Genomic DNA, 24,367 nt, shown 5'->3' with positions numbered 1-24,367 from the left:
TCTAGCCACCAATTTTTTTTTCATGTCTTGATACATCTTGGTACTACCTAGATGAATAGTAAAGTACGACTTATGAGTTTTATCCATGATTTCTTTCCTCAACAGTACATTACGAAGAACCCAAAGTCTTTTCTTAAGCTTTATACTACCATTATCATCAATTCTCCAACTATAATCATCAATGTCCTTAGCTTTCTCTTGATATATTTCTCATTTTTTTTATCTGCATTATATGTCTCAATCATTCTTGCAATGATTTGGAGTTGAACCCTCACTTGAGCTACGTAAGTCTTCTGTTCATTTACATCTGAAAGAATGTTAAATGCAAAATCAATCAATGTTTTTATCATTCTCCATTCCTCTATCCTTATGTGAGCAAACACCCCATCTTTCTTACAACTTAATACGTCTACTACGACATTAACCTTACTGAGATAGTAATGTAATATGAAGTCATAGTCATTTAAGTACTCCATCCATTGCCCTTGTCTCATGCTTAAATCTTTTGGTAAGAACAAATATTTGAGGCTTTTGTGATCTGAGTGTACTTCAAATATCTCCCCATATAGATAATGTTTCCGAACTTTAAGTACATGCACTATAGCTGCCAAATTTAATTCTTGAGTTAGATAATTCTTCTTATGGATCTTCAACTTCTTTATATATAAGCAATCACCCGACCATCCTGCATTAGCATACAACCAAGTTCTGTATGAAAAGCATCTGCAGAGATGATGTACTTCTCTCTTGGCATAAGCACTGTCAAAATTGGTGTCATAGTCAATCAAGTCTTCAACTCCTAAGAATTTCACCTCATCCAACCAAAATTCACACTTAGAGAATTTTCCAAAAAGTTTCTCTTTGCGCAATAAGTGAAATGTGATATTTAGGTGGTCTTCATGTTCTTCCTTTGTTCTTGATTAGATCAGAATATTTTCAATAAAAACAATAATAAAGTCATTCAAGTGATCCTAAAACACTCACTGCATTAAGTCCATAAATGTTGCAGGTGCTTTACTTAGACTAAACGGCATTAGTATGTACTAGAAGTGTCCTAATCGTGTCAGGAATGTTGTCTTAGAAATATCTTCCTCTCTAATCCTCAACTGATGGTATCCAAAACTTAAATCGATTTTGGAGAAGTATTTGGCACCTCTTGGTTGATCAAACAATCATCAATCGGGGGGAGCAGATACCTGTTTTTTATAATCATCTGGTTCAATTTTCGAATGTTTGTTTAGCAATTGTTTTATCCATTGGTGACCAAGTCCCAATTAGTGAAGCAGCTCTCGCCATTGGACACATCTTCAAGAAATACCCAAATTGCATGTATGCTATATACTTAAAATAATTCTCTATGGATGAAAATTTGAGTTTTGATTATGAATTTTTACCAAATTACTTGGTTCCCATAAATAAATAAAATAAAATATTTGATATGATGACACTTCGCAAATTTATGTCAAGGCATTAAGTTTTATGTAGTTTTCATTTTTTATAATTACAATTACTCATGGCTTAAAATTTAACTTGTCTCAAAGGTAATATTTATGTAATTCAACAAATTAACAAACGGTAAGGATTTGCAATTTTATTCGTTTTGATCAGAAGGACCCTAATAGTTAACAAGTTTCAACGGATTGTTAGGCATTTTTTACAAAAAATAAAATAAAATAATATTTGAGCTTGTCCTCCCTCTTCTCCTTCTCATTACAATAGTAGAGATTCAATCCATTACCATATGATCTTAATTCATCTTTTTGGGGGAATTGTATAGGCAATGCCCGAGGGGTGTTTGGATCAATCGTTGCATGGGTCGGGCTTGGGTTAAGGACACCAACCGAATTAACACCTTTTGACATGTTTAGTTATTCTATCATTAATGTGTTGATTTAAACTACCATGAAACACACGATATATCTCAAATATCAATAATTATTTAAGAATTTCTAAATTAACCTAACTTTTTTATATAAAAAATTTCCTTCCATTTTTTCATACTACACTTTTACTAATTTTTATAATATATGAAGTGTTTTAAGATAGTTTTCAAATAAATAATGGTTTATGATTGTGTTACTATTTTTCATAATGGCATTATATTTTTGATGGTTTATGATTGTGAACATGAAACTTATTTTTTCTAATTAGGATTATAATTCTATTGAATATTATAATTCTATTAAATAGCTTACATGGATCGAGTCATGTTACCAATTTAATAAATGTGTTGGATTTGAATTTAAATTTTTGACACAATTTAATAGGCCAGGTTTGGGATTGATAAATTTTCATAATACCCTCACTTCGACATAAACACAACCCATTGCCACCTTAGGGGCCAACTGAGTACAGCCTAAAATGGGTTGGACTTTATCCCAAATCCAAGTGATCCTGATTTGTATCCAGCAGGTTTGGACCATTGTAATAGATCCAAATAATAAAAAATGGTCGTACATGGGTTAATATCCCTCAATCCAAGTTGAATCCGGGTCAGATACAAATCTGACCTATATTGCTTTGAGAATTAAATTTTTACGAGTTCTGAAAAATCTTTCTTCTGCTATAATATAACATGAATTATTATAAAATAAAAGAATTACAATGGTAAAATAAATAATATACAACTAAAAAAGAAATATACATCAAAATATTTAGACTGGTATGAAATTATCCGACCCGACTGTCCCAAGTCAAGTAGTTTGGTGGGGTCAGATCTGGATCCAAGATTGTTGAAAGCAAAATGATCCCGATAAGATTTAATTAATAGGATCCTAATCAGATTCGAATACGGATATGGATGTACTCAAATCCGGCCTGAACCCAATCCATTTTTAGGCCTGCAACTGACAGTCTTGGTTTGATTAAGCAATGATCACGCCTACATTGGAAGTCTCGTGCAAGATTTATACAACCTGACATAGTCAATCTCGTGGTAAGGGGAAGGAGAAGCTGCTGACAGAAGTATCTTACCAGCCTCGACTTGGTCAGCCCCTGTTAGATGGTAGGGTGGACATGGTGGTCAACCTACTCACAGGCCTCACCTACAGTTTGTGGCCCCAAGCACGTTGAAAACTAAGCCTCACCTGCAGTTGTGGCACCAAGCCCGTCGACTCGAATATTTGGGGGGCCCTCTCTCTCTCCAGCCATAACTGAACATAGTTGCCTATCTCATTGATCCTTGATCAATGACAAATTTTGGCTACTAGTTTAAAAGGGACAGAACGAAGTCAAAATAAACCATCTATAAGAGGGGTGCCCACCCAATACACATTAGGAAACAAGTTGTTCCTTCTAGCTAAGTCGGCCCGAATGCAAATCAAATGCTGTCTCAGCCATCCCAAATTGAAGTCTTGGGGTTCCACCATGCGTACCTTACACTCCCAGGCTTCCAAGTCACTTGAAGTAACACCAGTGAGGTGCATTTTTGACATCACATAAGACTACCTTCATGACCTCATGCGTTAAGGTGGATAGTGTAGGCCAAGAATCATCAATATGATAGTAGCCCGAGCAATATGCCCATACTTGGTGTACACCCACAATATGATAGTAGCCCGAGCAATATGCCCATATACTTGGTGTACACCCACCAATACAATTCCTCATCACAAGCCACAACCTTCATTCCATTAACGCTAACGACATCAAAAGGGTTTGTGGCACTACCTTGAAGTTGGCACATTATTTGCAGGGTGACCTAACCTCCACTTGCATATGTGACATAGTGGGCACGTCAAGAGGAACATTGTCCAAGTTATTGTCTGGGATGGTAAAGCTCTCTCCAAATTCCTCCAATAACGGTGGTGGCTGTTCAACGACTGCTAGCATCGCCTGCAACAAATAATTTAGTTAGTAGACAAAGAAAAGAAGAGGATGCATGCATGAGAAGAAGAGTAATGCTGAAGTAACCTCAAGATTGACATCGATTCTCACTTTTCTGATGTGGATGGGTATGGAACCATAGATTCTTTTCATCAAGATACAAGTGAAAAACATCTATGGTTCTGTCCACACTTCCAGGTCTGCAAAGTGAGAATCGATGTCAATCTGGAGGTCACTCCAGCACGACTATAAGAAGAAATACAGGAAGTTAGGTACCTTGAGCTCAAGCAAGCTTCGCACCAGTGGAGAGGTGGTCCACATCAATCAGCAGTAGTAGCATGGTTGCGACTTGCAGCCTAAGGTGTAATCATAATCGGCATAGAAACATTTCACCAAAGATATTAACATCATCACTAAAAATGCCCTCTTGAAATGTCCACCCCCACTACTGGAGCTTCCTTAGCAACGGAAGCTCAGGTAACATCTACCACCATAACCTCTAATGTTCATCATAGTAAGGCTTGGGCAACATTGGCCAGGGATTAGGAATTAGAACTTAAAAAATTGGAGTATGAACTATAGTTGTGATTCATTTTTTATTTAATTTTATTCATATCTAAAAATTCATGTTTGTGAGCCTTGCGTCTTTTGCTGGTAAAACACCTGATCTCATGCCAAGGTATTAAATTTCAATTTCAATCATATTTCACTCATCTTTGAATGCAAATATTTCGTGAAAATATTTTAACAATGTGGAAACCAATACAGTTCAAAGAAATAATGGAAATACCATGCAATAATGAAAACATTGAGGAACTTTTCATAGAAGATCAATAGTGTTTCGACACCTAAATATCTGTAGGTTTCATGAAACATGAAAATAATAATGTCAAATTACTACAAATACTTTAATCATACATTTCATCTTTTAAACATGTATGAATAAGTTACTAATATCTAACTAATTAGAAGATGGAAGATTATATGTTCATAATTATAGGGGAATATTTTAGTCGAACTTTACTATTCATCTAAATATTTCCATTGAAATCTTACATTTTGATACCTAAAATTTGATTATTTTGGTCAAAAGTAACTGTTCACCGAAATATTTGGCAAAAAAAATTGATAACAAAATATTTCACAAAATAAATAGTCATTTCCACTGAAATATAAACATAAAGAAACCGTTGGTTAAACATCATGTAGGACCTTGTGAAAATGGAAATATTTCGTGGAAATGAGTCGAATTTTAATACTATGCTACACCTTAATGTTTAAAAACAGTAATAATGACCATGCAACTCACTTGTACATCTACAGATTTCTTCTGTAAGGCATTGGATACTTTGCCTCATTCAAGTAAAAATCCCAAATGTGTTCGGCAAAATATATGGACATTTTTTTATTGGCAAAAAAAACATAAGGTAAGCATTTGTGTAAGCATGAAAAGTTATAGGAAGCAATGTGATGAAATAGTACCAGAGGAGGACACTGTTGACCAAAGCAATGGAAGCATTTAAATCAATGTACTTTGTACAAAACTAAAGCAGCTCCTGTCTAACTTCATTCATAATCCAGCTTACTACAAGATAATATTAGCATAAAGGAGTTTGACCTGAGCTCCTCGCATAAGAAAAACTATACAAAGCACATAGAACACAACATTTTAGGAATGAATTTGTTGTTTACAAGTATTCATGAACACTAAATGTTTGATGTTCTCTTAAAAATGCTTCGTTCCATAGTTGGGATCACCCCAATCCATGATATTTAATTTAAACTATCATTTGTTAGACCAATAGACAAACAAATATCTAAATAGACATTAAACTTCAGTAACAAAAAATAATCAAATATGGTTAGGAATCAATCGTGAATGTAAAAGTAGTGATTTATTGATAATCTTGGAGGATGATTACATATCCCACTAGGTTTATATAGATTCAAAATATCCAAGAATATGGAAAGATAATCAATCCAAAATATCTTCAGCATATGCGATGAGATACACCATAGCATTGACATAGTGTATCTCATGCAAAATATTATAATGCATACATCTCATCTCTATCACCCTCCCAAAAGTGTATGGTCCTTTAGCAAAGGATTATGCAATTGATTACATTAAATATTAACCCTTGATCTCATGAAGCAGCTGTTGGATAGTAGCAAATGTCCGATCGTACTTAATGGCAGTCACCGCTTGTTTGTGAAGTCCAACACCATCACATCCTACTCATTCTTGAGTTTATCGGAGCACATGGCCAACTAAATCATGTCTGTCATGATCTCTCCCGAAGCACACGAATCAGGATCGTGCGACTTAAATGAAAAAATTCTTGTTGGAGGGATTTGAAACAAAAATAAAACAATGATCATGAGACATGAATGTGGAGTAGGTAAGTTTGTAGATATGTAAAGGAACGTATGGTTTTATTAATAATAAAGAAGAAGAAAGGATTTCGGTCCAGCAATGGCGATAGTGCCATAGCCCAAGAAAGGCACACCAAGATCATGTGCTCAGCATAGTTTAGGCTCTAATACCATGTAGAAAATGATGTTATTTGCAATCTTGGATGATGGTTACCATTGGGTTTATATAATTTCAAAATATCCATGAATATGGAAAGATAATCGATCAATCCAATATAATATACCCAATTTATCTTAATTAATGCAAATCTAAAATTTTCAAGATATGTGATAAGATACACCATAGCGTTGATATAGTGAATCTCATGCACATTATCATATAATCCATACATCTTATCTCTATCAATGAAAAATTATCAAATGTAAATGGCTAGAAGTTACCAATTAGGATTAATGTTCATGAATAGATCCACCAAAAGACCCTCCTATGGGATTAGTGGGCCCAAAAAGTATTATTATGAACATCAAACATTTTATGTTTAGGAATACAACAAATTTGTGGCTCTAATGATGTGTCGATCTCTATTTGCTTTGTATGTCTTCTTATGTGTGGAGCTCGCATCAAACTCCACTACTACTATTCTTCTAAACATTTTCTCCTCAAACTTGGCAACCTCTCTACAATGGAAGTATTTCTTTCTCGTTACTCTCCTAAATAATATTGGGACCATAATTCAATGAAAAAACTCAAGCCTGATGATGTCGGTTGGGAACCGAACTACGTTATCCAACTTCATAAAGACTACACATAAATTGAAGTTGCCAACTATAACTATCATGGTTGATGGAAGTACTCATTCTGCATCCAGTAGTGTTAAATACCATCATAATATTAAATGTGGACATATTTCCACAAAATATATCAAAATATTTTCATTTCCACAAGGTACGACACGAAATTTAACCTAAAGTTTCTTTGTGTAAATATTTAGATAGAAATTACTATTTGTTTCATGAAATATTTCGGTGAATGGTAAATTTCAATTTTTATATTATATTTTAAAAGAAATATTGAAAAGATTATGATAAACACTAATAAATATGATAAAATTATAAATTGCTTATAGAAAGAACTTAAATATTACACATAATAATAATGTTTATGATGGGGAGATCAAATCTTAAAGAGAAGATTTTAGTTTTTATTAGATTTCTATTTTTGGACTTTAATTTTATGTCTTTTAGGCTCATTTTGATTTTTATCGACCCATGGTCTTAATATAATATTTAGAGGTAGTTTAATAACTTTGCTTTTTCTTTTATTTAAGTTTATTAGGATTGAATTTATATAGATTGTATTAAGGTTTTTTTATAATGAATGAAGAACGGGGAATAAAAAGAAAGCTTGAACTTGATCTTCCCAACAATAGGTGTGGTGTGAGGCCATTTTAGAGTGAGTCCAATATAATATTATTTTCTTCTAATCTTTATTCTTCTTGATTTTCTTTTAGTTCCTTATTCTTAATTTTCTTGATTCTTTCCCCATTTTCTTTAACCCTCATTTCATTAATTTCTTTTCTAAATCTTTGACCCTTAATCATTTTCTTAGCCTACAAACCTTTAACCATTTTCATTATGATTGTGGTCATACTTACAATCATTATTTTCATTTTACCTTTTGGGTTCCTAAACCTCCATATTTTCTTATCTCCCATAATCGTCCTACATTAGATCTGGTATCAGAGCCAAGTTAAGGCCAAACAAATTAGTAGATCACGTTGAAGGGAAATGTTCTCAGAGGAGCTGAAAAATAAGTTATCAGAATTTCATCGAACGCACCACTCTTGGGCATTTTTTGCATTGTTCATGTTTGTATTATAAAGGAAAGCGAAGAGCACAGGCAATCAAGTGATCCATGGTATGAATTCAGAGAACAAAACTTGTGCTCCAACTGCAATCATTTTGGACACTTTAAATCGAAATGCTTGAACAGGGGTAATGAAGAAATCTATGAGCCTGATTTAAACGAGATTGACCATCCTTTACTGCTTACATAGATTTTGTCCCACAGAAAAGAAAACGTAGATGATATTTGGGATAAACCAATGAGTTACATTATACATGGAGCATTTCAGAGTGTTGGCTTCAATTCTTGCTAGAAAATAAGAGTTCGATGAATTTTTACTTGGTTTGATGATATATATTGGACCGTGGAGGGTGCATTTGTTGAAAAGCAAGCAATGATCATATTACACATGGACTACAAAGGCTTCATTTACTAGGTAATTACCACAATTTTATTTCGCCAGTGGCGAAATCTTCCCAATCGAGGAGAATGATGGGGACATCAAATCTTAAAGAGTAGATTTTAATTTTCATTTAGATTTCTATTTTAAGGCTTTAATTTTATGTTTTTTAGGCTTATTTTTGTCTTATCAGCCCATGGTCTTAATATAATGTTTATGGGTAGTTTAGTAACTTTACTGTCTTTTATTTAAGTTTATTAGGGTTGAATTTATATAAATTGAATTAGGGTTATTCTGAATAATGAATGAAGAATGACGAATAAAAAGAAAGCTTGAACTTGATCCTCTCAATGATAATTGTGGTGTAAGCCCATTTTAGAGTGAGTCCAATATAATATTTTTTTCTTCTAATCTTAATTTTTCTTTTCTATTCCTTTGTTTTTCTTGATTTTCTTTTAGTTTCTTGTTCTTAATTTTCTTGATTCTTAATTCTTAAAGCCTACAAACCTCAACCCTTAATCTTTTCCCCATTTTCTTTAACCCTTATTTCATTAAATCTCTTTCCAAATCTTTAACCCTTAATCATTTTCTTACCCTACAAACCTTTAACCATTTTCATTGGGATTATGGTCATACTTACAATCATTGTTTTCATTTTACCTTTTGGATCTACCCAATCCTAAATCCCCATGTTTTTTTTATCTCCCCTCATCGTCCTGCAACAGTTTACTAATAAAATAATTGCACATTATAGTTATTGATTAATATAAATAAACTACGATTATTTAGATATCTATATCATCTTATTTTTATGTATTTTAAGTATTTTAGTATGATCTTATAAACATGGACACTATCATCCATGTTTTAATCAGTTAGATACATAATATATTTATTAATACACTCTCCATTTAAGCAAGTGTTTTACATAATATGTATTTAATGTGACATTATTATTTTAATTTCTATGTAAAGTACTATTATTTTACATTGCCGGGCTCTCAAATACTTGCACATATACATAACATAATGTTGTTGATCTTCATTTCCACTCCATATGGTTGTTTATTGTATTTTGATGAATCAATGATAGTGTTTCGCATTTTAAATATAAATTTCCTCAATATTTTTCATTATTTGACAATATTTCCATCATTTCCAAAAAATGTATTACTTTCCACATTAATCGAAATATTTCCATTTCCAAGCTGACTGAAATATACACTGATATCGAAATCTAATACCTTGGATACCATGACACCAAAAGAGTAATTTGGACATGACCCTCACCTCACGGTTTTGGAATATTTAAGATAACCCTGCATTTTCAAACTGATGGCTTACTCCCCTTGACAATGGCCCTCTAAGACAGACTAAAAGAAAATGTCCAAAATCTTCTCATGTTCAACCACTTGACGAAAACCCCTAATTTTTTCCCCAAAACTCTAATGTCTTCAGCCTAGTCATAGCCCCAAGAAAATTTAAAATTCATGTCTTCAACCCTTGATTTATTTTATGAGTCATCTGGTAAAAACTTCATTTATTTTATCGTCAATGATTTAGAAGACAAAACAGTAGTGACAATTGAGTAACTAATCAAATCATTTGGAGAACAAGAGGACATCTTATCCCCAAATCCAAAGATTGAAAACGAAAGGTTTACTTGGGGTATATCTAAATTTCCCATTCCTAATTCTAAAGGATACGTGATCCTAAGTTCTTGAACCTGCAAACCATCATGATAATGTAGAACACCAACAAAATTACAATGTATGAAAAGACTGATTCACTAAACTATATATGCATAATTTCCACCTTCACGTCAGAACTCTTTTAGTCTGCACAAAATTTGACTACCATCATATCCTTCAATGTTCATGACAACATTAAAATTACCAAGGGAACAAGACGAAACAATCAGAAGCATATGGCATACCCTCGAAAATTGCAGACCAACAGGAAAGCAGGCCAATGTGAGATTCACACATAATACAATTAAACCGGATTAACTTCACTTAACATGCACCTCAATTATGTCATTGTCCTCCATTCCAAGGCCACCAGGGGTTGCAGAGGGACTAACTTTGTCACCGTCAAAGCAGAAAACTAAGTTTTGTAAGTCTCGCTTAACTTTCTCAGCATACGTTTTGAAGAGTTTCTCAAGCTTTTCATCCTAGCATTTAGAAGAAAAGGGGGGGAAAATATTCTCTTCAGTACATAGAAGTAACTATAGCTTTTTAATCTACCATACAGAAGACAGAAAACAAAAGTTGGATCTTAGTTATGGAATCGTAGAGGTATGTCTTTTGGGATTGCTATGCAGTTCAATACACCAGAGAGAGTTAATAAAATGGAGAAACTACATGAAACAAAGGCACAAAATGAAATGAAATACACTTTCACTTGTAGATGAAAATTAAGCACACCAAGTATCCCATGACATTTGGGTCCAGAATTAATATGGAAAAAAGGGACGACATCCTCCCCCCCCTTCCCCCTCTTTCTCTCTTCCTTCTACAATATTAAATTTGACAGGACCATCCATGTCATTGCAAAAGAATTTACTAGTCAATTTATCTAAATGCTTCATTCCTGGACTAGCAAAATATGTAGAGAAAATACACAGGGTTTGAGAGGTTGCTTTCGACACCCTGGGAGAGAAACCATGACGATCTTAAGCACCTCCCACCCTTTCAATGACCAAGTCCCAAATAGATTTCTTCCTATAGTTAGTCCCAAACAAGAAGTCAACATAGCTAGCCAAGCCATTCGTTAAGTTAACAAAAAATTTAATAGTCACAATGTTGAACACCATGCTTTTTGGCCAAATTGACTGCTAGACAAAATATTACTTTAAAACAACACAAAAACCTTCAAAGGAGCTTAAGCTGGCTATGGGAGGCTTCAACGAGAACCTGGATCAGCAAAGTGTCCATTGAGCCTCCATTCTTGACATATAGCCCTCAAAATGAATCTATACACGTGATTTTTCTACATAAATTTAATTTTATTAAGTCCACTAGTCACATTTTTTATGATATAAAGAATTTTTTTATGTGTACATAGATGTTCTAAAAATACTTTCTTAAGGAAAAAATTTGTGGTAGCACCATCAACAGGTACTTTCAGAGGTCCAAGAGGTATCATGAACACGAAAAATGCCATAAAAAGGGCTCTTTATGCGATCAAGGGGTAGTTGGAACCCAATGAATCATCAAGAAGGTCAAGGTGTCGAGCACATGCAAAAATAGAATTCCAAAAAGATCTTAAAGGATGTTATCTACATAGTTCATCATTTCCTCGCCCATGGATTCTCACGCAAAAGTTGACACCAAGAATTGAAATCAATTCTGTAAGAGTTTTCAGAAAAGATGCTCTAATTGTTCAAGATTTCCTCAGATTTTTCCATTGGAGTAACTTAAGAGGTTTGTAGGTAGGGGATCAAATTGATTCTGCAGCTTTTTTTTTTTTTTTGCAAAGATTTCTTTTTAGGCTTTGTTTTTTGAAGTATTCTTAATCTGTGATCATGATCAAGAGAAGCTTCTCAGATCTGTGTAGAACGTTTCACAGTTCAATTTTTGCATAGCTGATACAAGTATCATAGATAACCTATATATAGATAGAGAGAGATGGGAGGAGGGGTTTTAAGTAGTTTCTTTTGTCAGCTAACATCATGCGTGACCAACCAAGCATGCAATCGTTTAAAATGGAATAGCTAGGTTTCCAGTTCTACAAATGGTTCATGTTTTAAAAAAAAGGTTCTTTGTGAAGTTTATATGGTTAAACATATCTCCCAGACAAGTATAACTGCAAGTTCTACACATAATAACCCAAATAACATATAACACTAGGAAAAAAATGGAAGGAATATAAATTCAAGCATCACATTGAAAGTTATACCATGTACACACGAAATTGCTTGAGTCCGTCCTTGTCCTGGATAGAAATAATGATTTTCACTCTATCATCGTGAGTCTTTGATGGTTGATCTGCTTCTAAGTCCATAGAAGACTGTATAGAACGACCAACTTCTCTTTTGGCTGACTCCTCTACAGCTCGCAATACATCTTTGGCTGACTGAGCAATTGATGCCAACTCTTGCTTCTTTAATCTATACAGAACACCAGATGGTTTGTGATGCATAACAACAAAATTAAAACAAACATGGAATAGAACTGACCAATTTTTGTATGCCCAGTTTTATAGGTCTGAATTTTGGTAAGGATCACTGACTTAGTATGATCGTTCACACGTTGTGTGCATAGTCCTAACCAACCACAAGGGTTGGTGAGATTGCCAAGACCACACCTAAAGAAGCAAAGGTCTTATGATGTAGGACATCTACAATTCTAAGTAGTTTCTTAATTCTATTAGGATTTGTTTTCATTTTCTAGTTCTATTAGGATTTCTATTTTCTAGTTACTTAGAGCACTTTTACTTGTTAGTTTCTATTTTTGTTTAAATTCGTTTTTATTCTTTAAACTATAATTAGAAGTGTCCAGTTTGAGTTCTAATAGGATTAGAAAGTTAGTATTATGTTATACATGGGTTAAGAATATTAATTTTTAGTATTTTGGTAAGATCCTAAATTGTTATGATGGAGTTATATAAGGAGCTCCAAATCCGAAAATTAACAAGAAATAATCAGTCAACTCAATTATCTTTTCTCTCTTAATTACTTTTTAGCTTTATACTTTATTTTCTTTCAAGTTATTGCTTGTTTATCAATTGAATCTATTGAATCAAATTGATTTTAAGTGTTCCACTGAACACAACCTATCGAATTTATTGATTCACACGCTTCCAATACGTCATCTTAAGTTTGAATTCCAGCATAGGGGCACCACCCCCAGGGATTTATCCCAGAAATTACCTAGTACACGCGAGGGGAGGGGACTGCACATGCCAAGAGGATTAGCCAGATGCTCTAAGAGGCCCGGATACATTGGTTCCAAAGAGAAGTGTATAGTCCTAAGCAATTTTTCTACAAACAATGGCAAGCTTGTTGGGAATATGAACCTACATATCTATTTTTTTTTCTTATTTTATATAATATACTAGCAGATGCTTGTGCCTATGCCACAGGTCATCCACTTTTGTGCATGTGTTCCTTACATGTTGAAAATTTCCACCCTAAGATGTCAGCATATTTTCACCTTAAGATGCTTTTGTGTGGAGACAACCCTATTCTATTAGAAATAAATATAATTCAATTATGATCTGTATAACTCTTAAGTATATATATACTGATTTGGATTCAAAAAGAAGTAATATCAAACCTGGATTAAAAAAAGAATGATGCAAGAATAAATAGTAATTGCGTCGTATTAGACATGTAATTCAAACAATTTCAAGGAAATGACTTATCATGCGAAGAAAAAAGATAGCAACAGATATTGATATCCATAACTTGATTAGCAAATAAAACATGTAATAACTGAAATATCTAAGAATGGAAGAAAGATTGCATTTACTTGCCCAGACATATTGACATAAATATCCAAAAGAGTGCAGTTATCCAATTTGATTCTTTTTAGGCAATCCAAAGCTGACATGGCACATGTGTATACAGAAGCATGTAAGAAAATATAGCACTATAAAGGTAGGCATAGAGGTATTATTTCCACCACCTACTACTTTATTTTCGTAGTGCCTCTCTATCATTCTCTAAACACACAGGTAACTCAAAAATGAACTTAAATACAAAAAGGATTCCCTATCCTACAACTGAATCCAGATATTTGGATAAGGCTTTCATGATGACAGACTTTTTTCCTATAAAAAAAACCTTGACTAACTCATTTCTTCGACTTTATTTTTCTCTAAACTAAAATAAGAGCACACAATTAAATCAATCACTCCAAGAGTAATATAAAGTAGAACCCCAAAAGTAAGGCGGAAAACAATGTCACGAACAACCAGAAAAATAAATGGAAGTTGTGCATTCACTAATCCAAAACTAAACTTGTAAGACATGAAGTGGACAACAAACAAGATTTTCCTAGTGGGTCAAGTGCAGAACATTGAGTTCTTAGCAGCAACTTTGGGGTGTCGTGTGTAGTCTTTTCTGACATCTTATTTGGGTCTACCTTTGGGAGCGCCCTATAAGAGTAGAACTATTTGGGACCTCTGATCAAGAAGATTTCAAGGAAGGTCGGGCTCTTGGCAAGTAAATTACCTTTCCAAAGGGCGTAAACTCACCTTGATCAAGAGTGTTATTTATAGTATTCTCGTTGATTATATGTATCTTTTCTCCATCCCACGAAGTATGGAGTTGCAATTGGATAAGATCTTTAGGGATTTCCTGTGAAATGGCAAGAAAGGGAAAAGCAAAATTCATTTGGTCAACTGGAGGAATGTTTGCACGGTTAGGAGTTTGAGGGGCCTTGGATTCAGAAAGTTGAGCATAATGAATGGGGCCTTGTTAGGTAAATGGCTTCGGAGATTTGGAATTGAAAGAGAAGACTTTTGGCGCAAGGTGATGGCAGCAGAGTACGTTGAAGGATACTTTGAGTGGGAGAGCAGAGAAACAAAGGATCCTTACGAGTGCGGGGTTTGGAAAGGTATTCTTAAAGTCCATCCACAATTCAAGAAGAGAGTGCCTTTCAAAGTGGGTATGGGGACAAAGTGAGGTTTTGGAAGGATGTGTGGTGTAGAGACATTCACTTGAAGGATAGATTTCCCTCTTTATTTACAATTTCAATAAAGAAAAATCTCACAGTGGCTTCTTTTCTCGAGGTTGATCAAGGGGGCCAGGTTGGGATTTTGGCTTTAGAAGGTCCCTAAATGATTGGAAATTACCAGGGGTTGCTAATATGTTAAAAGTGCTTTGAGAAAGTTCCCACGAGAGGGGAAGGAGATAATGAGGTCTTGGTCTATAAGTAGTAAAGGTGTTTTCCGTGTAAGCAGGTTTTATACGGATCTATATAGGAGAGGAGACCCTTATTTCCCTTTTGTTGAAGTGTGGGCCCCAAGGTCCCGTACAAGATGTCTTTGTTTGGGTGGCCAACGGTGAAGGAGAGGATTATTACCTTAGACCAACTAAGAAGAAAGGGCCTTTGTGGCCCTAATTGTTGTTATGTGTGTAGGACCGAGGAAGAATCGACAAACCATTTGCTTTTACATTGTGCAGTCACAAGGGGGTGTGGAATCATTTTTGGGTTTTTGTTGGGGTAGAGTGTTGCACGTCTATTACGGTAAGGGAAGTTTTTAAGGAATGGCGACAGTTAGGCATGTCTTTCCACGATTCTAAACGTCTAATCTGGACTTTAACACCTTTTACGATTACTTGGGGGATTTGGAAGGAGAAGAATGCTCATATCTTTGAAGGAAAAAATCTGAATGGTAAAGAATCGCTTCTTTCGATTCTCGGTCTCTTTACTTTTTGGGTGTAAGATTTTCAAAAAGTTCAAAGGATTTTTGTTTGAACATTTCCTTATTCATTGGGAGAGGGTTTGTAACATTTATGTTTTGTAATTTGTGTTTCCTTATATTCGGGTTGGTCTTCTCAACCCACCTCTTTGTTTTAATAAAATATTTTTTACTTACAAAAAAACGTGGCCATTGCCTACCCAAGCTGTTGAGTTCCCGCATCATCTTTCAAAGAGGTGTGGGTCATGGCAAGTGCTTTCAATGACACAACACCTAGTACGTGGATTTCTTGCATACACACATGTTCATTTTGCACCATCTCAAACAGATACTAAACTCGTGAACTAATCATAATGGAACTTGAGAACGTGCCTTTCTTGAAGTCCGAATATTTGCTCATCAACAATAGAAAAACCAATGGGTTGATCACAAATCCAAGTAGACAAAATAAAAAACAAAGAGGCTGGATGATTGGAAGGAGCGAAATAGAAGATGCTTTAAAGAAAAGTGTGTGGATGCTTCAAAGGTTTCATTGTCAGTCCTTTCTTGTATCTTTTTTTGGTATAAAGTGTTTATCGAGTTTAAGGGTATGTTCTTCAAGGACTTTGTCGCTCAGTGGGATTGGGTTTGTTCTATTGTTTTACATTAGTTGTTTTGTATCTTTAGTTGGTCTTCTCGACCACTTTTTCAATAAATTTCATTACGAATCAAAAAACATAAAATAAAATTTAGGTTATTCCAATCATAACTTCTTTCCCCCAAATATTTAGATAGTAACAAAATGTAGCAATGTAAAAACATGTGTAAATCCTTTATCTTATACTAGGGTGTTAGATGAACAAGTTCCCCTCGTATTTAGGCCTCCATCTAGGGGCCCCCTACACTAGCAAAAGGATCTAGGATCAAGTAGTCGAGAGATAGGGAAAAGATTGAGTGCTTGGAAATCAAGATACATGTCCTAAGGGGGAAGTTAACTTTGATTAAAACTAAACTTGCAAGCATCCCAATTTCCTCTCATTATTCACCATTCCAAAGGGAGTGGAGAAGTTAGAAATATTAATGAGGGATTTTTTGAGGCATGAAAGGGATAGTAATATAAAGTATCATTTGGTCAAGTGGAAAATCATTTGTACCCCAAAAGAAATAGAGACTTGGGGATCAAGGGTTGAAGAGAGCAAAAAATACTATGTTAGGAAAATGCTCGTGGTGCTTTGTAAAGGAAAGAGTGGGTTTATAGAGGAAACAATTAGTACAAAGTACGGGGAAAAGATTTGGGTGGGAAAGTGAGAAGAAAAAGTCATCTTATGGGTGCAATGTTTGGAAAGGAGTCCTGAAAGTGTCTCAATGGTTTAACAGGAGGATCTAGCTTAGGGTAGGGAGAGCGAACAAGATCCGATTTTGGGAAGATAGATGGTACGGTGAATCGACCTTATCATCACAATTTCCTTTCATTTATGCCTTGTCTTTGACTAGTGATAAAACGATGGAAGAATGCATCCTTCCTAGAACCAACAATTCTACCCACATTATGTTGATCGAAGAAGACAGAAGAGAATGGAGGGGGCCCACCAGTGAGTTCCTTTCTAGAACAAGATGGGGGTGTTGGAGGTTGGGATCTTGATTTTATAAGGAACATCAACGATTGGGAGTTAGAAGAGGTGGCTCCACTTTTACATGGTCTTGATGGAGTGAGGCTAGTAGAGGAAGTGGGTGAAAGTCCACGTTGGGTCTATAGTCAGTCAAGGGCCTTCTCAGTTTCTTCTTTTTATGGATCACTATCAGCCTTGGAAATGGAGTTCCCAATTAAGGAGGTGTGGAGTCAAAAAGTTATAACCAAGGTGGCATTTTTTATTTGGTGTGTTGTGCTTCGAAGCAATCTGACAATGGACCAACTAATGATTAGAAGAGTTTATGGGCCTAATGTTTGTTTACTTTGCCTTAGCGTTGAGGAGTCGATTGATCACATCCTTATGCACTATGCTTTCTCTAGGCAGATTTGGAGCTCCTTCCTTCTGAGATTTGGCGTGGTTGGTTGTCTTCCTTCTTTGGTGATGGCCCTCTTATAGTCCTAGCAAGAGTGGGGTAGCTCTTTTTGGGGGGCGGGGGGCGGGCGGCGAAGAGGGTATTGTGGAAGCTCCTTCTGTTTGCCTTTTCTTAGGTAATTTGGAAAGAGTAGGTGTTTTGAAGATAAAGGTGATGAAGTGTCGGAAGTGGTTTTGTTGGTCCTCTCCTATCTCTTCTGTTGGTCCAAGGCTATTGTGGAGTTTAGGGGGGTTTTCTTTGCGGATTTTGTTGCTTGTTGGAATTGGGTTTGTAGTATTCTTGTTCTTAATTTCCTCTTTGTACTTTTCTGATTGATCTCCTCGACCAATTTATTAATAAAATTTGTTATCTATCAAAAAAAGTGGAACGAAAATAAGGAAAGAATTTTTTCTATGAGCTCGCTTCATAAAGCTTTGCTTCCCCATTCTGATATATCTAAAGTTGCGTTTTTCATGTGGTTGGCTTCCCTTGATAGAAATTTTACCTTAGACACCCTAATTAAGTGGGGTATGCCTTTGCCAAATTTCAAATGGTAGTTTCCCAATAGAGCAATAACCACATTATTGAACACAAGGTCCCACTATTTAGGCTTCTCACTAGACAAACTCCACAAAATATTGCCCAAGATTCGGTTTACCAAAATTGTCTGTGGATGACACTTACTACTAAGCTACAATGATGTATCCAATCATTTTCACAAAGTATGCCAAAAGTGACTTAAGAATTTACTATCACGATCAGAAGTGCTAGCCTTATGTATACCATGCAAATGCACAACTTTTTTAAAGAACAAGATGGCAATATTGGTAGCATCCGATGTCTTCTTGCATGGAATGAAATGTACTATCTTTGAAAACCTACCGACTACAACGAAAATAGAATCCATACGTTGTTGAGTCCGTGGAAGACCGAACACGAAGTCCATAAAAAGATCTTCCCATGGTGCATTAGGTATCGGCAATGGGGAATAAAGACATGTATTATGTGTTTGACCTTTGGATGTTTGACAAGTATAACATCGTTGTACATACCATCCCACATCTCTCTTCAATTGTGGCAAAAAATACCGTTCTTCAATTAGAGCTATGCTTTTGTCACGCCCTATATGACCTTCAAGTCCTCCACCATGATTTTGTTGAATGATGTGTTTTCACAATGAGCTCTTCGGAATACATAGTTGAGTTCCTTTAAACAGAATACCATCCTGAATTTGGTATTCACCTAAACTTGGTTGCTTTGATATGCATTTGGCCCATTCATCCTTAAAGTCTTCATCATCAACATATAAATCTTTCAAATAGTCAAACCCAATTACCTCACTTTTGATTGTCGTAAGTAAGGTCACTCGTCGACTTAAAGCATCTACTACCTTATTTTGTTTCCTAAGCTTGTGTTTCAATACAAACGTGAACTCCTGGATTGTTGCAATTCACCTAGCATGCATGCGATTGGGAGTTATCAAACTTTTGATCAACTTTAAGGCTTGATGATCAGTATGTAATATATACTCTCTGCACTAGGTAATGCTTCCTATGTCTTAAAGACTGAACTATGGCATAGAACTCTAGCTCGTATGTGGACCACCTCTTTCTAGCATCACTCAACTTTTCACTAGAGAAGTCAATTGGTCTACCTTCCTAGGAAAGTACAGCTACAATGCCTACGTATGAGGCCTCACAATCCACCTCGAACAACTCAAAACTGGGCAAAGCCAAAACAAGGGCAAAAGTCAACTTCTCCTTGATCAATGCAAAACTATGCTTAGCCTTTTCCGTCCACTGGAACTATTTTTGTTTCATGCAGTTGAGTGGTGCTGCGATGCTGCTGAAGTTCTTCACAAAACGCCTATAGAATGTTGCTAACCTGTGGAAACTACGTACCTCACTCACTAATTTTGGTGTTGGCTATTCCTAGATAGCCTTTACTTTATCTTCATAACTTCGATTCCCGAAGCACTTACCACATACCCCAGAAATATAAGATTATCAATCATAAATCTACACTTCTAGAGATTGATGTATAAGCTATTCTTTTGAAATACAGTGAACACATCCCATTAGTGTTGAACATATTCTTTCTCATTACGACTATAAATTAATATATCATCAAAATAAACAACCACAAACCGTCCAATGAAGGGTTTGAGTACCTGATTCATCACCCTCATAAACGTACTTGGTGCATTGGAGAACCTGAATGGCATCACCAACCATTCATACAAACCCTCTTTGGTTTTGAAAGTTGTTCTCCATTCATCACCTGATCTGATGCGAATTTGGTAGTACCCACTTTTAGATCTATTTTAGAAAACACCTTAGAGCCCTCTAGCATATCAAGCGTGTCATCCAGTCGTGGTATAGGGAACCTATACTTCATGGTTATTTTGTTGATGGCTCTACTATCTATGCACATCCTCCAACTCCTATCTTTCTTTGGAGTCAACAAAGCTAGGACCACACATAGGCTTATATTTTCCCTTATCAATCCCTTACGAATCAATTCTTCAACTTGATTCTATAAGATTTCAAACTTTTTTGGGCTCATCCTATAATGTGGCAGATTAGGCAAGCTTGCACCAAGAACCAAATCAATATGGTGTTGAATATCTCTCATAAGAGGAAGCCCATCTGGAAGGACTTCAGGTACAATCCTCTCAAATTCAACCAGCAGAGGTCTCACCCTTTTGGGAATTTTCAAAACCTTATCTTCTTTGCTTTTCACTACTAAGGCATACATCTCTCCCATTTCCTTGGACTCTTGTAAGATGTCACTAACAAGTAGAAATTAACAAGAAATTGTACTCCTAACATAACTATGAAATTGAAATCCTACTAGAAATAGAAATAAAAATCCTACTAAAACTTAACTAGAATTTAACATGTCCTATATCATTTTCTCTGCCCCTTCCAAGTTGAGTGGGTTTTCCCAAATTCAGTCTGGTCCTAGTTCAGGAATGGGGCTACAATGTTTTTGCCAACAAGAAAAGCTAGCTTACGATGATCCTCCCTTTTGCAATTTGTTGGGGACTTTGGAAGGAGAGGAATAGAAGAGCTTTTCAAGGAATTGAGAAGTCCTTTCACGAGGTGATCTTGGACATGTTGGGTTTGCTATTCTACCAATGCATGTTGAGCAAGGACTTCGATGGAATGTTCTTTGAGGACTTTTTCTTCAATTGGGAGGAGTAGTGCTCCTTGTAATAGTGTGGGTGTTGGTGTGTTGTATGCTCTTCTTTTTTTCTTTTTCTTCTCTCTCTTTTTAGTTCTCTTACATTTTAAGGGGGCATCTTGTTCCTCATGTTTCTTTGATCAATAAAATTACACTTACAAAAAAAAAATCCTATCTTATAACTTGATCGAGGTCATATTTTATTTTCCATTAATTCACAACTTTAACCTCCCCTATTTTACAGGTTTCTATGATTCACAAATTTAACTTGGTTTTTGCATGTTCCAATGTTTTAGCAGGATCTAAATAAACGACTAAAAAAGTTGCGAAGCTTGAAACAACATAATCATATTCAATAATGGAAAGGGATTCGGTGCACCTTGATTAGATGAACCTTTCACCTTTTTTTTAGCAAAGATTCTCTAAAGATAAGAAGCTCGCTTATTTAACAAAAAGGGGAACACCCAAAACTACTCTGGTTAATGACTCATGTATCTATTTTTCATCATTTATTAGCGCAATTAATCAAAGAGAGTAACAATATACCAAAAAAGTTCAAGCGCCTACAAACACCAAAGAAAAAACAGCAACTGCAAGATAAAATCAACCAAAAATACAAAATTTCCAGTATATTTATCAACCTCAACTCCTTTAACATCGAGTCCTCGCGTTCCACTTTCGATGCATCAATGAAAAACTTAGGAGGAGGCTCCAGCCAATCCTCCTCCTCCTCCTTTTTGTGGCAATTCACGACATCTTCAACTTTGCAGCTCTTATGTCAAAAGCAAAACCAAAATGAAACAAGGAGATTTCACGATAATCAAAATCACAGAAGAAAAATGAAACAAAATATATATATATATATATATATATATATATATATATAGAGTTTGGAGGCCTAAAGAGAGCCAAACATTTTTTTAAAATAAGGTTTTGAAGTTTCGGAATGAGCTGATTTTTGGTGAGGATGATCTCTAGAGCCAAACATTTTTTAAAATAAGGGTTAGAAGTTTTGGAATGAGCTGATTTTTTGTGAGGATGATGTCAAACTTCTAACCCTAGTTTACAAGTTGAAGAATCGTGGACCGTCCGATTTTTGTAAACCACTTTTGATGGGGTTAGAAGTTTTGGAATGAATTGATTTTTCGTAAGAATGATCTCCTCATCATAGAGATCGTCTTCAGAAAAAATCAGCCCATTCCAAAACTTCTAACCCTTGTTTTGAAAAATGTTTGGCTCACTTTAGGGCCTCCGGAAGCCACCCATTATGAGAAGATCATCCTCACCAAAAACCAGCCAATTCCGAAACTTCTAACCCGTGTCGGACAAAACACGTGGGGCAAAACGCAGGGTGCCGAACATATATATTTATTTATTTTGGGGGGCGAATAAAAAAAATAAAAATACTTACAGGAGGTTCGGATGTCTTCATCCGTTTCGGAGACAATTTCGAGGGTTTCTCCGAATCAGATAAGTCGTCTGTCAACAAAAGAAACCCTAAACGAACGAATTTCGACAAGATTATGAACTGTAAAGGCGTACAAAATGGTGAAAATACGTACAATCTTCTATGGATATGAAATCTGGCTGGACGCGCCTGTAATCGAAAAGCGGTTCGAGTTCTTCTTCTGATTCGCCCTGCAAAAAATAAGTAGAAAACTTGAAATTGAAATAAAAAACCCTAGAGAGAGAGAGAGAGAGAATTTTGGTTGGAGAAACCCAATAATTTCAGAGCGAGAGAGAATTTTCACCATTAGAGGGTGTATAAGGTCTCTGAGTCGGTGTAGACGTATGTTTGTATAGCTCTCCTGTTAGAATAATTATAAACTCTTCTAATGGCATTAAGGCCCGCGCTATATACACCCACTTTTTTCTCCATACACCCTCTCACTGCATTGAGCCAAGTACGCAGCACAAATTTGTCTACCAGTTTCACCACTCGATTATTTTTGAAAATATTTTCAAACCTATCAATGAAGAAAAAAAAAAACTTTTTTTAATACAATTTGACTTCTATTAATTAGGGATCTTACTTTTTATATGTTTCATCTTAGAAACTCTAATCGATGCATATGTCAAATCCAAGAAGGGATGATGACTTTTGAAAGATGAAGAGTATTTTGATCATTTCCTTTTATTTGTTGAAGTTAAATTTGATTAAAAATTTAATTAAAGATGAAAGATATTTTGATAAAAATAAAAGATATTTTAGTAATTTTATTTCATTTTTTAGAGTTATGTTTGATTGGAAATTTAATTAAAGATGAAGACTATTTTTGTAATTATACTTGAACTATTTTACGTTTTTGACTTCCTACAAAAGCTATTTGAAGAAGTCCCTCTTGGACGACTTCTTTTAAGAGCTACTTTTAAACTTTAATTGAAATCTACGGGAGTCAAAAAAGCCTAAACAAACGTCATTTATCTGATTTTTTGGCTTAAAAACAAAAAAAAAAAAGTTTACTCCTGAAGCTCAAATGAACAAGGCCTATGCTTTTGGAAATTTCTCACACCCTCAACTTTGCCATTATATATATAATAAAATATTTAAAAAAAAAAAAAAAAACTCTTCAATCTTAAATGTGTAAGTTATAAAAGAAGTTCCATGAGATTATTATTCATTTTTTTTATAGTTCAAATAAAGAAATTTGTTAGTTTATTGTTTCACATGTTCAATAAAATGCCTATTAGAATTATTTTATCAGTCTATAGATGTACTGATAGATTTAAGTTTTTCATTTACTTTTACATCTTAGATGTAAGTCATAAAATCCAAGTAATTATTTATCTTTTAATATTATTTATTAAAGTTAAAATCTATAATTTTGTTAATTTATTGCTATGCACTTGAAGAGTATGTCACATGAGAGTTGGGATTTCAGCATTTCTCTACCATCAACTAGGATATGCCTTAAGATCAGGAGTTAAATATTTCGTAAGGTACCTTACCCTATTTGAAGTATATTTTTTAATTTCTAAATTATTATTGTTGTTATAATTTTATTCAGTTTCTAATTATAGATTTGTAAGTTTGGATTTATGAGCATTTTATCATAGATAGTCCCACCCTGCACCTTAAATATAAGGAAGGATTCTCTCAAGTGACTCTTTGGAATCCGCATCACAAATTAAAGGTACTAAACAAATCCCATTGTGATTCGTGAGGCATTGAATATATTAAATAAGGAAGATGGAAGTTTTTATTATAAAATTGCTCATTAGTATACATATATTTTTGTTTATGGTATAATTTATTTCTTTACTTTCATTACAGGTTCATTGGGATCTATATAGTAGGTTGCAGTATGTCCTACAAGAAATATTATTTTAGGGTTTAGGGT

At 34.8% G+C, this 24,367-nt stretch overlaps 1 protein-coding gene across 1 annotated transcript; it reads right to left on the bottom strand.

Annotated features, from left to right (window-relative positions):
- Positions 1 to 2,542: 2,542 nt before the first annotated feature.
- On the bottom strand, positions 2,543 to 22,860 carry LOC147394302 (Ubiquitin-like superfamily protein). Its single transcript, XM_086454865.1, has 7 exons — positions 22,778 to 22,860; positions 22,589 to 22,664; positions 22,438 to 22,505; positions 21,668 to 21,798; positions 12,348 to 12,558; positions 4,102 to 10,620; positions 2,543 to 3,834 (listed from the first exon to the last, which is right to left on the bottom strand). The coding sequence occupies exons 1-6, from the start codon at positions 22,778 to 22,780 to the stop codon at positions 10,459 to 10,461; spliced, it is 651 nt and encodes a 216-aa protein (XP_086310991.1). The 5' UTR covers positions 22,781 to 22,860; the 3' UTR covers positions 2,543 to 3,834; positions 4,102 to 10,458.
- Positions 22,861 to 24,367: the final 1,507 nt, after the last annotated feature.

The sequence above is a fragment of the Akebia trifoliata genome, chromosome 9, assembly GCF_017979445.1.
Source record: "Akebia trifoliata isolate Shusen 1 chromosome 9, ASM1797944v1, whole genome shotgun sequence".
In the NCBI taxonomy this organism is placed as follows: Eukaryota; Viridiplantae; Streptophyta; class Magnoliopsida; order Ranunculales; family Lardizabalaceae; genus Akebia; species Akebia trifoliata.
The sequence above is the reverse complement of the archived record's forward strand: the minus strand, read 5'-3'. Positions and strand labels throughout refer to the sequence as shown.

Coding starts and splice junctions, on each gene's coding strand:
- LOC147394302 (XM_086454865.1), bottom strand. Junction 22,506..22,588: donor TTTCATATCCATAGAAGATT/GTACGTATTTTC, acceptor TTTTGTTGACAG/ACGACTTATCTGATTCGGAG. Junction 12,559..21,667: donor TCGATGTTAAAGGAGTTGAG/GTTGATAAATAT, acceptor TGTTCTGTATAG/ATTAAAGAAGCAAGAGTTGG.